This window comes from Grampus griseus (assembly GCF_964374135.1).
Source record: "Grampus griseus genome assembly, chromosome: 7".
NCBI lineage: Eukaryota > Metazoa > Chordata > Mammalia > Artiodactyla > Delphinidae > Grampus > Grampus griseus.
This window is the reverse complement of record NC_139001.1, coordinates 35,355,288-35,372,603: the sequence shown is the minus strand read 5'-3', so window position 1 is coordinate 35,372,603 and position 17,316 is coordinate 35,355,288. Positions and strand designations below refer to the sequence as shown.

At 38.3% G+C, this 17,316-nt stretch overlaps 1 protein-coding gene across 1 annotated transcript; it reads left to right on the top strand.

The window, feature by feature from the left end:
* Positions 1-566: 566 nt before the first annotated feature.
* On the top strand, positions 567-13,922 carry LOC309824882 (mitochondrial protein C2orf69). Its single transcript, XM_082658156.1, has 2 exons — positions 567-981; positions 10,960-13,922. The coding sequence occupies exons 1-2, from the start codon at positions 625-627 to the stop codon at positions 11,785-11,787; spliced, it is 1,185 nt and encodes a 394-aa protein (XP_082514282.1). The 5' UTR covers positions 567-624; the 3' UTR covers positions 11,788-13,922.
* Positions 13,923-17,316: the final 3,394 nt, after the last annotated feature.

The window sequence follows — 17,316 nt, the reverse complement described above, 5'->3', positions numbered from 1 at the left end:
TTAGAAATCTTTGTGTACCTACAAAGAAACTCGAGAGTATGAGAAGAGGGAGATTCCCTTCATCCAGGGCATGCAGAAAACTTCCCACAGATTTCTGTAACAGGACAGAATTACTCTAATCTTTGGGGTTGTATCTCTTTTAAGGCTCGAAGGACTAGAAAAACCTCACCTGAAAGTTGAGCTTACCGAAAGGGGAGCATGGTATACTCAAAACGCTCTACCCCGTACTAGAAGCGACCTTCGGGCAGCACCTGCTGCGCCTGTATCACAACTGCCGCCCGTCTTGCTCGGGGTTCTCAGTTCATTCCCGCTTCCTTTGCTCTCTTCAGACTCTTTCCCAGACTTCCGTTCGAACTTCCCGGCCGCGGCAGAACCCACCAATCACAAACGTCCTGCCTCAGGCCACGCCCCCTTCTCATCGCCCCCTCCGGGAACCGGAGTCGGATTTCGCGCACACCCCTCCTTCCCTTACGCACGCTGCGCGCGGACGTCGGCCTCTGACGCCGTCGTTGCCCTCGGGGTCGGCTCTCGCCCGGGTCGCTCCCGCAGACCGTTGGGCACCCGGCCCAACGTCCTCCCTCAGGCCCTCCCACACCCTAGGACCCGCTCTGGCGGCGGCGACCCATGTGGGGGTTCGGGCTCCTGCGGTCGCCGCCGCTGCTTCTCCTGCTACCGCAGCTCGGAATCGGAGTCGCAGCGTTCAGCTCTCAGGCCGGAACCATGAACCTGGGCGGCAGCAGCCGCCGCAGCGGCGCTCTCGGCTCCCCGTCAGCCGAGCGGTGCAGGCAGCAGTGCGTGCAGCTGTCCGCGGTGCCGGGAGCCGACCCGCAGCGAGGCAACGAGTTGGTCCTGCTGGCGGCGGCGGCGGTGGCGGCCGCTGGGGAGGGACTGGAACGGCGGGACCTCCCTGGGGACCTGGCGAAGGAGGAGCCGCAACCACCGCCCCAGCATCACGTACTCTATTTCCCCGGGGATGTGCAGGTAACCTGCGGCCTGCCTGGGCACCTGCTCCTTCTTCTTGTACATATGCGAATTCTCTAGATTCCTCCCTCGTAGCTGGGGCCCGGTTCCTTGCCTCGCCTGAACACACTCACACATGGCGCTAAACGGGGTGGCTCCACGAAATCCAGAACCGCCCCTTCCACGCCCTGACCCCCTCCTCATAGAGCCCTAGACAGGAGGTGTCCTTGGAGGGCTACGACATCGAAAGAGCCAGCCGTCAGTCCAGGTTTCGAGGGGGTGGAATTGAAGACCTAGAAACGAGAAAATGTGTATTTATTCTATAACTTGGTTTCTCAGAGGATCTGTGGGGGAGGGGGCAGGAGGCGGAGAGAGGGCTTTTAAATTAGCGTGCTGGCAGTTATTAAAAAGTAAACAGACAAAATACTGGTACTAGGGTGTGACGCTCTCAGTAACCCTAAGAAGGGGAGAATGGGTGGAAGAAAAGGGACAGGAATCGCTAAGCATGTCAATATTTTGATGCTCACCTAAATTCTGTACTTTTTTGTGTGTGGTTTTATCTTTATTATTAATCTTGCGGCTGCAGGCAAATATACATGGCTATGTTGTCCTGGAAAGCTGGGCCTTAATCTAGATCTTAATCTAGAACTGCTTTGTCTAATAGGGTAGCCATTAGTTATATGGGGCTATTTAATTAAAACTAAATAGAATTAAAAATCCAGTTTCTCCGTCGCACTAGCTGCATTTCAAATGCTCAGCGGCCCCTAAGGTTTGTGTGTGCTGTACTGGACAGTGCAGTTACAGAGCATTTCCACGGAACATTCCCTTCATCACAGAGTTCTCTTGGGTAGTGCTGGTATAGACAGGTGAAGCTAAAATATGGCTGAATGTGTTTCTTAAACCGTGAAATAATTAGTTTATTAAACAATTATTGTTTTTGAAATTAATGCTTTAAAAAAATATGTTTACAAACGTTGTGCCCTGAGTCAGATCATGATGAAGGTAAATGTAGTTTTTTCTCTTGCCCTCCAAGTAATTGACTGGTCTAGTTGACTGCTAATCAAAACTAGTATTTCGATTTAAGAGGAGGAATTTACTGTACTCAGTTGATGCCCTTTTGCTCGGTTTGGGAAATCAGCATGGCATTGCTGACAGTGACTTCCAGGGTTTTGTGGACCAGCTACTGTGTGCATCCATAATAATGATGATAATGATAATGATAACTAACTGTCATTGAACACCTACTAAATATTTTTAAAGTGTGCAAGTCAGAATATAGCACAGATCTTCAGGTGAAATCTATAAAGTGCTAAATATAGTTAGACTGATACCTCCTTTCATTTTGACATCATCCATTTCTTTAAGTAGCCTGAGATTCCATTAGCTTTTTGGACAGTGATATACTGTTGATTTATGCAGAGTATGAAGTCCTCTAAAAACCCAGGGCTTTTAGAGAAGAAATAGAGAATAATAATGCATCAAAGCCTCTGAGGCCAGATCGCCTAGTTTTAAACCCTGATTCTGCACTTTTTAGCTATGAAATATCTGGCCAATTGTTAAATCTCTCTGTGTTGCAGCCAGCTCAGCTACAAAATGGGAATGATGATGTATAGGATATCAATGAGGATTAAATATGTGAATACCCAATGAGTTACCCTCCCTTATCTTTCTGATGAACTTTTTAATTATTGGGGAGTTCTGTAGCGCTCAGTTCTTGGACTTTTCCTCTGACTACCTTTACTCCCTTTGTGATCTCTTTCAGTCTTGTGGCTTTACATGCTACCTATACTCTGACGACCTTCAACATTTGTGTTCTAGCCTATTCCTGGAACTTTAAACTTGCCGTTACATGCACGTATTTCCTTTCGGACATTTAATAGATATCTCAAACCTAAAGTCTCTGGATCTTTGTCCCTAAACTTGCTCTTCCTGTAGTCATCATCTTGTCTCTCAGTTAATGGAAACACTTCCTATTTAGTTGTTCAAGTTAGAAATCTTGAAATTATCCTTTTGTCCTCTCTTAATACATCAGCAAATAAAGTGGCTTTACCTCCTAAATGTATCTAGAAGTGATCAGAATAATCATTTAAAAACCTAAGTCAAATCATACCACACCTCTGCTCGAAACACCAGCAGCTTCCCATGCCACTCATAGTAAAAGCCAGAGTCCTCTTGATGGCATGCAAGGCCCTTCACTCTATTTACCTTTCCCACCCTGTAGCTTTTCTTTTCTTTTTTTCTCTTTTTTGGCCACACTGCTTGGCACGCAGGATCTTTGTTCCCTGACCAGGGACTGAGCCTGTGCCCCCTGCAGTGGAAGCCCGGAGTCCTCACCATTGGACTGCCAGGGAATTCCCACCCTGCTGCTTTTTTGAGTGTTTCCTTTATCTGTTTTACTCTCCACAGAAGGTTCCAGCCACACCAGCCTTCTTCATATTGCTCATGGTAGACACACTTGACCTCAAGTTTGCACGTACTGCCTGGAACAATTTTCCTGCAGATGTCTGTAAGGATTCATTAGTTCACCTATTTCAAGTCTCTGCTCAAAAGTTGCCTTCACAGTGAGGCCTTTGATGACCATCCTATTTAATAATCATACATGTGCACAGGATCCCTGTCAACTTTTCTCCTAATAAATAATTAGGATAATTCATTTCTGTCCATTTCATTTACTATATTAGTTATTCATTTTGGATTTTGTCTGTCTTCCACTAGTATGATGCACGCTTCACGTCTGTTTTCTTCACTGTTATATCTGCGATGCTTAGTGAGTGGCATGAAGTAGGTGTTCAGTAGATAGCTTATTGAATGAATAAACGTAAGTTCTTTTGAACAATGTATTAAGTGCTACTTGGCTATTATTATATGAAGGGCTTTTAGGCTCAGATTTCCTTCTCTTTGCACTTGATTCTTTTGAGCCTAATGTCTATTCTTATGAAATTTACCCTGTGAGATACAGCTCATCTTTTAGTGTATTGATCCTTTTAGAACCTTTATTTTCATTTATATCATATATAGATTAAATAAGCATTCTTTCTATATCTTTATTTTTAATTTGGATAAATATTGAACAGAATAGGGCCAAACAGAACTTTGTAGGATACCATTAGAAGTTTTGCCTCATGTTAACACAGATTCATTATTTGATGTTAATTGGATCTGGTTGACAGTGTAATTTTAAATGCTAATTACCATTACTTTTTTGATTTCCTTCTTGCAGTCATCTTTTATTGTATGTCCTTTTTTATTCTATGCTTGCCCTTTTATCCTTTGAATTATAGGAAAGCTGAGGCCGTAGTAATTCACTTTTCTTTAGGTACCTCCTGATGTTTTTCTTATCAGTAGTGATTTTGGAGGGGGATCAGAATTTTTTTAAGTAGGTACTGTCCAATTTTCTTGAGTTTCTTGCTTTTTAGATCCTCAGGATACAGGATTGTAGGTATTTCTTTTTTTTCTTTTTTTTTATTTTATTTTTTTTTTTTTGCGGTACGTGGGACTCTCACTGTTCTGGCTTCTCCCGTTGCGGAGCACAGGCTCTGGACGCGCAGGCCCAGCAGCCATGGCTCCCGGGCCTAGCCGCTCCGTGGCTTGTGGGATCTTCCCGGACTGGGGCACGAACCCATGTCCCCTGCATCAGCAGGCGGACTCTCAACCACTGCACCACCAGGGAAGCCCTATTTCTAAGTGTCAGTTTACAATTTGATGAATTTCAACGAATACAATTATGTAACCATCACAATAATCATGTAATACAACATCTTGATCACCCTAAAAAGTACCCCTGTGCCCTACTTTTAGTCAATCTCTTTTCTCAGCCACAGGCAACCACTAATCTGCTTTCTTTTCAGTATAGTTTTGCCTTTTCTAGATTTTCATTAGTTAGGAGTCATGTAGTATGTAGTCTTGTGTCTGGCTTCTTTCACTTAGCCTAATGCTTTTGAAATGCATTCTTCCTGTTTTTTCTGTCATGAAGTTTATTTCTTTTTAATGCCAAGTAGTTTTCTGTGTATGGACATACAATTTGCTTACCCATTCAGCAGTTCATGAACATTTGGGTCATTTCCAAGTTTAGCTTTTAAAAACTTTTGCTTTCCTAAACACTAGGATATATAGATGACCATGCCCTAAGTGTATGTCCTGGTGAGTAGGAAAAGACTCACTTCTCCTATGTGATTCTCCTTTGCTATTCACACTATTACCACACTCAGAATATTTCTGACAACAGATGTGTGGGTATTTCCCCCCACACCAAGCAATTCTCTGCAACACCAGCTGGGTGTCCTATAATTCAATTCAATTCTGATGCTATCTACCTGGAGTTAGTGTCAGATTCCACATGTTAAGGGCTCAGTCCCACAAGTCTTTTCCCCTCCCCACTTCAGACGCCAGTCGCCAAGTCCCAGTTTATCACCTGTACTGCTGACTGAACAGCTATAGATTGGAGTTTGCACGATCCCCCTCCTTGGGTTCAGTTAGTATGCTAGAATGGCTCACAGAACTTTGGAAAACAGTTTACATAGTGTTTACCCATTTGTTATGAAAGGATATGATAAAGGATACAGGTGAACATCCAGATGGAAGAGATGCACAGGGCAAGGTATGTGGGAAGAGGTGCAGAGCTTCCATGCTCTCTCTGAGTGCACCTCTTTCCTAGCACCTCCTGTGTTCACCAACCTGGAAGCTATCCAAGCTTGTACTTTGGGGATTTTTATGGAGGCTTCATTGCATAGGTATGATCAGTCTTTAACTTTATTTCCAGTCCCTCTCTGGAGAATGGGGAGTGGGGTTGAAAGTTCCAAACTTCTCATCATGTCTTGGTCTTTCTGGTGACCAACCCCTGTCACCCATGAAATGCCAAGGGTTTTAGGAGCTCTGTGCCAAGAACCATGGGCGCGCGCACACACACACACACACACACACACTCACTCTACTATTTCACATCTGACCATATACCCTGGGGCTTCGTGTGCTATGACGAGCAGCCTTCTTAGGCTGTTCCTGTTACGGTCCTTTTAGCTTGCTTACGTGAGATGTCCACTTTATGCTCAGCGAAGATGCCCCCTTGACGCATTTTTTATGGAAGTACAGCTCGTACCCTATATAGCTCTCCTCACTCTGCTATAACAATAGTCCACCTAACTTAAGTCTTTATCATGGAGACACATGTCAAGTTTTCCTAAAAATCCTTTGTACCAGTACTTCAGTAGCAGTGTGGGATGGGCCTTTATGTTTTTGCAGGTCAGCAAGCATCTACCTGTGGAGTAACTACCCCTTAATCTCTCCAGGAGATTCTCTTGCCGCCTGCCTCACTGGGGATGAGGAAGCATGCCTCCTACCCTTTAACCCTTACAGGGAGAGTAAGTGCATTGCATTCCCAACTGGGATGAAAACTCTCTCAAAAGAAAACCCTTTCTTCCCACGTTCTTCCACCTCTTCTGTAGATTGGCCTTGTATAGTAGCCTGGGTTGCAGAACTGGTTTTGACTACCTGTTAGCAAGTCCTATGGGGATGTCTGGTGTCTCTTTCTAGAATATGGGAGTACTTATCCATTGTTCTTAGATTTGGACTTATTAGACACAAGAGTAACAGTCTTACTTTTACATTTTAATACATACACACAGTTACTTAGTATGAGCATTTTCCTACTCTGATCATGTAACCTCTGGTTAATCAAAGAAAACACCAAGTTTTTAGGTTTACCACCTCCTATGTGGTAGAGACTAAATGGAGTCATAAAATCTTATTCATTTTAGCTCATTAAATAACTATATAATATAAATAACTGTATAGTTTGTAGGAGCTCAGTTTCCTTAGCTATAAAAACGATTTAGATGTTTGTGCTTTCTTGTGTATTTGGCACTTATAACTAGCTATTTAGGAATCCATAGAATAATTCAGTGTTGGCGCTGTTCTTCCCAACTAATATTTGGGTGTCTTTATGAAGACCTGACTAATATTCCTACTTCAGACATAATAGGAATTCTACTGCATAATTCTGGAATTTCTACTAATACTACAAAACTGAGCTCATGTATTTGTGGAGCCTTCCCTGATGTCCCAAAACATAGCTCGAGTCTCCCTTTCTCTATGTCCCCTCACAGTTCTTCACATATCCCTGCTTTACAGCAGTAATCATATTGCCTTGTAATTATTTATCTCTGTCTCTCCCACTGGACTGTGTTCTTGAGGGACTGTGAACTGTGCTTAGTGACCCACAAATGCCCACTGATGAATATATGAAGAAATGGAAGTCAAAGTTCAATAGGCAAGAATATTTCCACCTTTCAATTTGTGTTGGAAATTTGTTCCTTCCCTTTCTGATGATGCTCATGTGTGTGCACGCATGCCCACCTCTGCATGTGGGGGTAGTTCCTTTCATGTTCATCCCTCTATTCTTTACATTGGTGCCTGAATTGCAAATTCTTTCATTTTTTGGACGAAAGGGTTCTGTGCAGAAAAAGAGTGTAGATTTCTTATAGGTAGGGACAAGGGAAAGGGCCCAAATTTGTTTTCTCACTGAAATAAAAAAAGAGATATTTATCAAAAAAAAAAAAAAAAGGATTTAGATGAGCCCTTTCAGATCCAAGCTCCTATGATAATTTTATATCTCATAAATCTGGATGTGCAGAAGGCAGTAGCAGAATCCATAAAAAAATTAAATGATGGCCTTCTGGGAATAGGTTTTTTTTAACATATATGACAAACTTAATATTAATGAGGTAAAAACTGTTAAGAAGGACTTGAGCATCCTTTTGGGAAAGTTATCAAAGGATATGAATAGAGAATTAACAAATGAAAATTGCCAATAAACATAGAAAAATGTTCAACCTGATTAGGAATAAAAATATGCAAATTAAAAGTAAGATATCATTTTATCTTAGTAGCAAAGATATTTTAAAAATTAATGCTAATAGCCAGTGTGGGTAAGGATGTGAGAAAATAAGCACTCATGTATACTTCCAGTGGAAGTATCAATTGGTATCAATCTTTTTGATGGGAAGTCTAAAAATTATACAAATCTATACTTATTGATAAGGAATCATGCCTGTAACATTTTTAAGTGAAAACTGTGTGTATAATCTTGCTGAGGGAAGAAATAAAGAATGCTCTCTTACATACATACTTGTATATGTGTATGTATACTACAGAACACTGGAATACTAGACACCAAAATTTTAATAGTGATTATTTCTAATGGTGGTTTTATGGATTGGTGGTTTTTATATCTTCCTTATACCTTTGCATGTAGACTAAATTTTTGTAGTATTACTTTTATTAGTCTTAATTTTTTTAATAGAAAAATGTGTATGTTGCTAAAAATTCATTTTATTTAAGGTTGTACATTGAAAAATAAGTCTCCTTTTCATCTCTTTGGATGACTGGAGGCAGTTTCCGATTTCCCTTCCCTAAGGCTAACCATTGTTACTGATTTATATGTCCTTCCAGAGACATTCTATGCTGAGGCAAACTTTTTTTTTTAAACACAAATGATAGCTCAGCATTCAGGGAGTTTTTTAGCCCTTATTTTACAACCCGTATTTTACAACCCGTGTGAGTGCTCATAGAACTGAAGCAGGAATAAATGTCCTTAGATTTATTTATGCATGTGTGCAAGTATATCCCTGAGATAAACTCCTAGAAGTAGAATTACTAGGTCAAAAGAGAGGTGCATTTAAAAATGTTTGCTATATGATTGTTAGAAATAAGGAAAAAGTACAGTTCTATTTCCTTTCTCTCACACCCTATACCCAGTCCATTAGCAAATGCTGTTGACTCTACCTTCAAAATATATACAGAATCTGACCAGTTCTTACCACCTTTGCTTCTACTGCCACTGTGGTTCGAGCCACCTTCTCTCATTGGGGTTATACTTAAGTAGCCTCCTACTGGTCTCCCTGCATCAAACTGTTGCCCCTTTGCACACAGAAGTCAGAGTAATCCTTCCAAACAGATTATATCAGCCATCTACTCCACACCCTATCAGAGCAAAGGCCAGAGTCCTCAGGGTATCTTACGAGGCATGATCAGCACCTCCCCTCTTCACCAGCAATCTCTGTGACCCTCTTAGTGGTCACTTTTGCTCCTTCTTCACTTCACTGGAGGTACACTGGTCTCACTGGTGTATCTTGGTTACACCAACGATGGCTCCACTTCAGGTCATTTTGCAGTTCCTTATGACTGAAATAATCATGACTCAATCCCTCAGCTCCTTCAGGCCCTTCTCAGCTATTGTCTTATTGGAGACTACCCTGTGTTTAAATAATAATCTTCCACCCACTCCAAAACTTTACACTCCTTATCACCCTTATCACGTATAACGTCTTGTGCTGTCCAGCCACTAGCTACTTGTAGCTATTGACCGCTTGAAATTTAGTGTGATCAAAGAACTAAATTTTAAATTGTATCTAACTTTAAATCTAAAAACTGATAGTTCAGTTCCTGGAAAACTTTTAAGTGTGTTTGAGCAACTTGGGTATGTGAATCTACTTTTGCAACTGTAAATCTTATGAAATCTAAATTCAGATCAAGTATTTCCGATGAAAATTTAGCACCCAAATTGAGATGTGTTGTAAGTGTAAAATATACACTAGATTTCAAAAACTTAGAAAGAAAAAGAAATGTAATAATCTCAGTATTTTTTATGTTGGTTACATGTTGAAATGATAATATATTGGATGTATTGGGCTTAATAAAATGTATTATTAAAAATAATTTTGGGACTTCCCTGGCGGTCCAGTGGTTAAGACTCCATGCTTCCACAAGGGGGCATGGGTTCAATCCCTGGTCAGAGAACTAATAAGATCCTGCATGCTGCAGGGCGTGGCCAAAAAAAAAAATTTTTTTTTCACCTGTTAACTTTCTACTTTTTTTTTAACGTAGCTGCTAGAAAATTGTACATGTGGCTCATGTTATATTTCTGTTGGAGGGTGCTGCTCTATTAACTCATGGAGTTATTATGTATCTCTGTACTAGAATGTGCACTCTTTGTGGGCAGGGGTTTCATCTCTTCTGATCCATGACTGTTCAGTACGTATCCAATAAATTTTATAGAATAAATGAAATAAATTTGAGTGAATTTCCCTTTTTTAAGGATATTATGAATAAAAATTGAAAGGAAAACAAAACTTACATGTACGTCTTAGAACATAAACAAAAAGTTATTAATATATATAGAATACTTATAAATAAACCAAATAAAAAAAGGCAAAAGATATGAACAGGCACAAGTAGAAATCCAGATGGCTAATAAATATATGAACAAAATTTCAACTTCATTTAAATTTTTAATAAATTCAAATTAGAATAAGTTATCCTGTGCCAATGAAATTTAACAAAGATAAAAGAAAAATTATACGTACTTCTCTGGAAGACAGTATTGTAGTCTATATAGTCAACCTTAAATTATGAATATTCTTTGACCTAGTTTTTCCACATCTGGGAATTTATTTTTAAGGATGTAATCACAGATGTACATGAAGATTTTTCTATAATGTTCATTGCAGCTTTGTAATACTAAAATTGAAATTAAACATAGCATTCAGGTTGCTAGAGTAATCCAAAGAGGGAGGAGTTCAGAATAGCAGCTTTAATAGGAAAATATTTTAGAATTCTGTGTTGGTCAAAAAATCTGTCTAAGAAACCAAATTTTTATTTTCAGTTAATGTCTTAGGAATAATAGATCATATGTATACTAAATAAAATCCATTTAAAAATCTATAATCATTCTAAAGTGTTTTCTTATTAAAATTTCTACTGTGCTATTTAGCTTTATCTTATAACCCTGTGTTTGATGGATTTGAGGCTTAAACTGAAGAAGTGATTTGTTTAAAATCTTAAAGCCAGAAGGTAATAGATTTATAGTTTTCATTTCTAGTACATTAACCATAGGTCATTATAACATCCCTACTTCCTCCCCAATAAAAATGGGAAACTAATTTTGTGGAAATAATTTTACATAACTGTGTATTTAATATTTGTTTTATCTTTCTTACCTTTCAGAATTACCATGAAATTATGACTCGTCATCCTGAGAATTATCAGTGGGAAAACTGGAGTCTAGAAAATGTTGCCACCATTTTAGCCCACCGGTTCCCCAATAGTTATATTTGGGTGATAAAGTGTTCCCGAATGCATTTGCACAAATTCAGCTGCTATGACAATTTTGTGAAAAGCAATATGTTTGGTGCTCCAGAACACAATACTGACTTTGGAGCTTTTAAGCATCTTTATACGTTATTAGTTAATGCTTTTAACTTAAGTCAGAAGAGTTTGCTACCAAAGAAGAATGTGAAAGATTTGAATAAGGACGCCAAAGCATCTAATTGTAGATCCAGTTCTTCTCATACTACTAATGGTTGCCGGGGAGACAAAGAGAGGACCTGTGAAAAATTTGATGAGTCTGCCATGAGTTTTTATCCACCATCACTAAATGGTGCTTCTTTTACTTTGATTGGATTCAGTAAAGGTTGTGTTGTTTTGAATCAGTTGCTTTTTGAATTGAAAGAAGCCAAGAAAGACAAGAACATTGATGCTTTTATCAAAAGCATAAAAACAATGTACTGGCTGGATGGCGGTCATTCTGGGGGAAGCAATACTTGGATTACTTATCCAGAAGTCTTGAAAGAATTTGCACAAACAGGGATTATTGTTCACACCCATGTAACACCTTACCAAGTACATGATCCAATGAGATCTTGGATTGGAAAGGAGCACAAGAAATTTGTTCAGATACTTGGAGATTTTGGTATGCAGGTGACTAGCCAAATTCATTTTGCAAACGAAGCTCCTTCCATAGAGAATCACTTCAGGGTTCATGAAGTATTTTGAGACTGCAGTATTATTAATGCAGAAGAGCAGAAGCACTTTGTGCTATAAATTCAGATAATGAGATGTAATTCATAGATGCATTGTCAGGTTTTTTTTTGGTGGGGGGTGGGGGGAAGGAAGCACACATTCCTAAACTATGAGTGTAACATGCAGTAGTGTTCCTTGCTTGTGAACGTGGATAGTTTTTAATTGGGACTGGGTTAGAATTAGTTTATTTGAAATCCAGAAGGTGGTTTGTGATAATCCTACAGGGAGATATAAGACCCTTAAGAATGAAAGTTATAATATAGTCCTTATAAAAGGCAATTAAGATGGTGATTGTTGGAAATAGTTTATTTTCTGAGTAATGTTTAAAACCAATTTTGGTGATACTTTAAGGGTAATTAGGTATTTTAGCACTGAAAACTTTTGAGTGGAAACACTGTTTCTCTTCAAACAACGTGAAGGCACACTGATGTTTTCCATCAATTTGCAATAACTAGACCCTGCCCCTTATGTTTATAAACTTATGGTGTCATTCTTCAGTGTGCCATCAAGTGTTTTTTCTTAAGAGTCAAAATGTATTTGTTTCCACATATCTAAGAATGTGCAGTAGTGTAAAGTTAGTTTTTAAAAATCCTACACTTAAGCACTGTGGCTTAATTTTTAATTGGCAACTTTTGGATAAGACATTTTGGAGTTTCTTGCATTTTGGCAAAAAACCAGTTCTTTTGGAAAATTGTTTGAAATTGAACATAATTATGTATACTGGGTAAAAATACAGTACAGATTTTAAATTGTTTCATCCTATCATCTTTTGAAAGAGAGCAACTTAGGTAAAATATAATACTCTATTTGGTAGTGCCCTATTGAAAAGGAGACAGATTCTATAGAACTAAGTCACTATTTCTCCTGAAGCATGATTTTGTCTGCCCAAAGAAAGCATCTCTCCTTGGCCAAAATGTAAAACTATATTGCTATATGAAAAGTTGAAAGAGAAAGTTTGAAGACACAAATGATTTAATTTTGGCTCAGAGACTGAATTTGCTTAACACTGCTACATAATTTGGGTGAGGTTTCCTTCTGCCCATTTTTCTTGACCTAGATAAATACATTTTGAGAAACCAAGATCTAATGAATATCAACTAACATTGAAAGATTACAATAAAAGGCTAGTGGTCTTTTTAAAAATTGTTTATTAATAATTAGCTTTTGCAGGTCATGAAATAATTAAGCAGGGAAGTAACATGCTGCTTTCAGACTGAAAAAGAAAAAAAGACTGAAGCTTAATATCAATAACCCAGAGGGTCTAAATATATAAAACAATAGTTTAAAATGTTAATTTCTTGGTTTCGTCTCAGAATTATATTTTAATGACTCTATGAATATATTCCAAATATTCAGAAACTTATAAGAAAGGATTTTTACTTACCAGATGCTTAAATTGTATGAACTTCAGAATAGTATCTTTCAGTGTTTTTTTCCTTAAGGATGAAGTACAGTAGTTTTATATTGCTTTGGTTTCTTTTAAATACCTGCTGTTTCTTTTGAGACCCAAAATTCCCAACAAGGAAACAAGTCAGCCTAATTCTAACGTTTGACTTATTACCTTGTCTTAAAGCACCATTATTGATTGGATGGCTTCTTTCAATACGTTTAATAATCCTTGGTTAAATTTATGTGTATCTAATGTAACATAGCTAAGTTACTGAGTACTTTAATGAGGAGGGGAAGGAAAGGCATTTATTTCTACAGGATTAACTAAAATGGAAAACGTATGACTTTTAGCAGAAAGATTCATTTAAAAATCTGAGATATTTAAAATATGGTCCTTGTAGCTATCCAGTCATGTAAATGCTTAATTGTAATTGTTATATGTTGAATGGATATTAAGAATAACTGTCTGGGACACCTGGAATTGCCATTGCATCAAAATGAGACAGTGTTGAGAACTGAAAATATTTTCTTTAATGAAAATATATTCAAGTTGATCCATATTCAAATATTTGTTTAATACTTAAAATTTGTTCTTTCTCCACATTTGTTTAAAACTATTATAAATGTTAGTGTATCCTTTGGATTGTGCCTTTGTGTTTGTGTCATGAAAGAGTCAACTGAGAAAAGTAGTCAAACAAACAAATAATGTGAAAGTTGTTACCGCCACAGCATGAATGTACAGTTGTATTAAATTTAATCCACAGAAGTCTGTTTGGATGTGCTGTTTGTTACTAGATTTGTTAAAACTTTAGATCGTTATTTGGAAGGAAGCGATTTCTCTCCACTTTGCCAGTTTGGGTTTGTGTGTGTTTTCATTAACCTCCATGTTTTTTTACACAGGCAACTTTGAACCTTTCCTATAAAAATACATCTCTTCTTTTCCTTTAAATTGCTCCACAGAAAATAGCATCATTTCCTTCTGTTGGATTTCCTAGACAACAAAATCTCTCGAAAATAAGTAAGTTCTTCCTTTTCTACGCTAATCATCTGTATTCCTTTAGCTGTCATCAAGAGACTTGGTTAGAATATGGTGTGATCTGTTTTTCATTTCATTCATGCAATATCTAAGCCCCACCAAGGGCAAAGAAGGTCTAGGCACTGAGGATACAGTACAGACAAAACAGTTCCAGCATGTGAGGATGGAAATGTGTAATAGCCTAAGGCTTAAGAGGAAAAATATGAAACAAAAAGGTATTATTCTTAAAAGAGCTATTCTGTTACACTTCATTTAAGGGCTTTTAAGAGAAACATGCTTTAGAGGGTAAGATATTCATGTAGATAGACATCTGTGAATTCAGGTTGCTCTTTACAAAGGCAGAGAGGCCAAGCAGCTCTTAGTGGTAGAGACAGGCAGTCACTTAGGATGGTCATTTTAGTATCCTATTTAATGGAACTTGAAAAAATACAATATAACTTAGGTGTATTTAAGACATCCAAACACCCATGGCCTGTATGCTTGAAAAAAGACTGTAAGGTAACACCAGAGATATGTGGGTGACTACCAATCATCTATGTTAGTTCCTCCTGACTATATCTGTTTTTTAGCACTGGGGGAAGGAGTCACAGCAGCACAGTTCCAACTCCATCCAGACGTGCATTCCTGCTTCCTGCATTTTTTGGTGGGGGTCAACTTCTTAGATTAAGCTTTGATGTCTGATGGCAACATCAGATGGGTAAGAAAAGCCTCATTGGGCTTCCCTGGTGGCGTAGTGGTTGAGAGTCCGCCTGCCGATGCAGGGGACACGGGTTCATGCCCCGGTCCGGGAAGATCCCACGTGCCGCGGAGTGGCTGGGCCCGTGAGCCGTGGCTGCTGGGCCTGCGCGTCTGGAGCCTGTGCTCCACAATGGGAGAGGCCACAACAGTGAGAGGCCCACGTACCGCAAAAAAAAAAAAAAAAAAAAAGAAAAGAAAAGCCTCATTACTAAGGTTCTTTCCAAATGTTCACATAGCTGCTGTTCAAAAGGATAGAAAATAAGCCATGTTGACCTTGTTTCCCTTGTTTTGATATTTCATCGAAGTGACAAGTTTGAAATTACTGAATAAATAGAATTCAGATGTAATTATGTACCAAGAAAAATACTGTTAATGTTTGTGAGGAGAAAATAATTACAATCTTCGCATGTATTTTTAAAATTTATTTTGAAAGAATAATATATACCAGGGCAAAAAAAAAAAATCAGATAATAACTGCAAATTCCAGTCTTCCCATCTACTTGTCTAACCTCAGAGGCAGTCACTATCACTGGTTTCTCATGTATCCTTGCAGAGATAATTCTATGCATATACAAATAAATGTTTATTTACAGCATACCTTTTACACAAATGGCATCGTACTGTACTCATAGTTTCAAACCTTTTTCTCATTTAATTACCTTGGGAAAATACCTTGCCAGTACATACATATACCTGTCTCATTCTTTGACTGCATGCTATTCCATTTTTATATTACACTCTGCTGTCTACCTGTTCATTAGTCTTACTTTGTATCTCTTGTCTGTGTAGCAAGCAGCACATTGAGTTGTTTTGCTGGCAGAGGAAAAAAATTCCTTTGTGGCCCTGAACTGTAACCAGAGAATAACTATATAATGTATCCCTAAGTATCTGAGATGAGCTGCACCTAAGGGTAAGAATGGAGAGTTACTAATCTGGGCACCACAACTATAATTTCAAGTTTCTATCACCCAGCTGTGTCAGCCTCGACAGTCATTTAAGCAATCTGGATTGACTAGATGATTTCTAAGATCCCTTTCAGCAACAAAATTCTGAGATTTGGAATTCCTGACAAGTTGCAGCTAACATGCTGTGTACTATTTTATATATGAAAAACATCTCATTTGGTCTCAGCCAGGTAGGCAAAAAGATTAAAATATTTTGCATTTAAAATAAAAGACCCTAGGGGACTTCCCTGGCAGTCCAGTGGTTAAGACTGCAATTCCAATGCAGGGGGCAGGCATGGGTTCAGGCCCTGGTCAAGGAACCAGGATTCCACATGCCGCGCAGCGTGGCCAAAAAAATAAAAGACCCTAACATTAAAAATTATGACCAGGAATTTTAACTCCCCCCCAAAAATAAATAAAACCTCCCAAAGGATTCATCAGTATTGCAGATATTATAATGTTGCAACAGGAACTACCTCAAATCTCTCAGCAAAGGAATATTAAATGGAAGCTAGCACCAGCCATCAACCATGTTCCTGCCCTTCAGCTATCTCCTTTATTTCTGTAGCAATCCTATAAAGTTCAAGTTTTATTTTAAAGATGAGGAAAGTAAGCTTCTTAGGAGATTGACTTGCCTAAAGTCCAGTTTACTTTCCAAATAAACTGAATTAAAATGAATATTCGTTAGGCAAATTGTAATCTCAGCTTCCTAGTTTTCCACATGACCCTGGACATACATATTTTGCACTGATTCTCTTACTGGTTAAAAAAAAAGGGGTTTATTAAAGAGCTGACTCTAAATACTATTCCAACTAAAAGGGGTTTTGCTGTATTTTTTTTCTTCCCAAAGAAAATCATTAAAGAAGTTCTTTGCTTAACCTAAGAAATAATAAAAATCAAAATCTAATAATTAGATATAAAACAATTTTTTTGACAGACTTCTTTTGTTGACCTGAGTAACTTCATTCTCTCTTCCCAAAGATGCCTGTTAAGCTGAGAACAATTTTTTTATATACTTTTCCTTTCTTATTTGTTGTAATTTGCCTTTCATACCTGAAATTAATCCAACTCCAAACACGGTATGAGTGGATAAATTATTTTTAAAAGACAGTTTTCTCCATAATTAAACTGCACTAAATCGATGTACTCAGATTGCTTTAGATGGGCACATTTGTATTCAGTAAATATATATGGGCTTTCTTCAATGACACTGCAATAAAATTACTAGGTGCAAAACAAAGAATGGCATAGATCCACATACAATCGCTGATTGTCTTCAATAATGATGTTATTGGTATCTCTCATGTATTCATTCTTAAAAGAAATTTTTTTTAAAAAAGGGGGATAGGCAGAAAACATCTACTGGGGAAAACTTGAATTAGGTTAAAGTTTAGC

Bases quoted from the DNA above. Each gene is read 5' to 3' on its own strand.
- LOC309824882 (XM_082658156.1), top strand. From the start codon at position 625: ATGTGGGGGTTCGGGCTCCTGCGGTCGCCGCCGCTGCTTCTCCTGCTA. The intron at 982-10,959 runs GTAACCTGCGGC...CTTACCTTTCAG, and splicing joins ATTTCCCCGGGGATGTGCAG to AATTACCATGAAATTATGAC.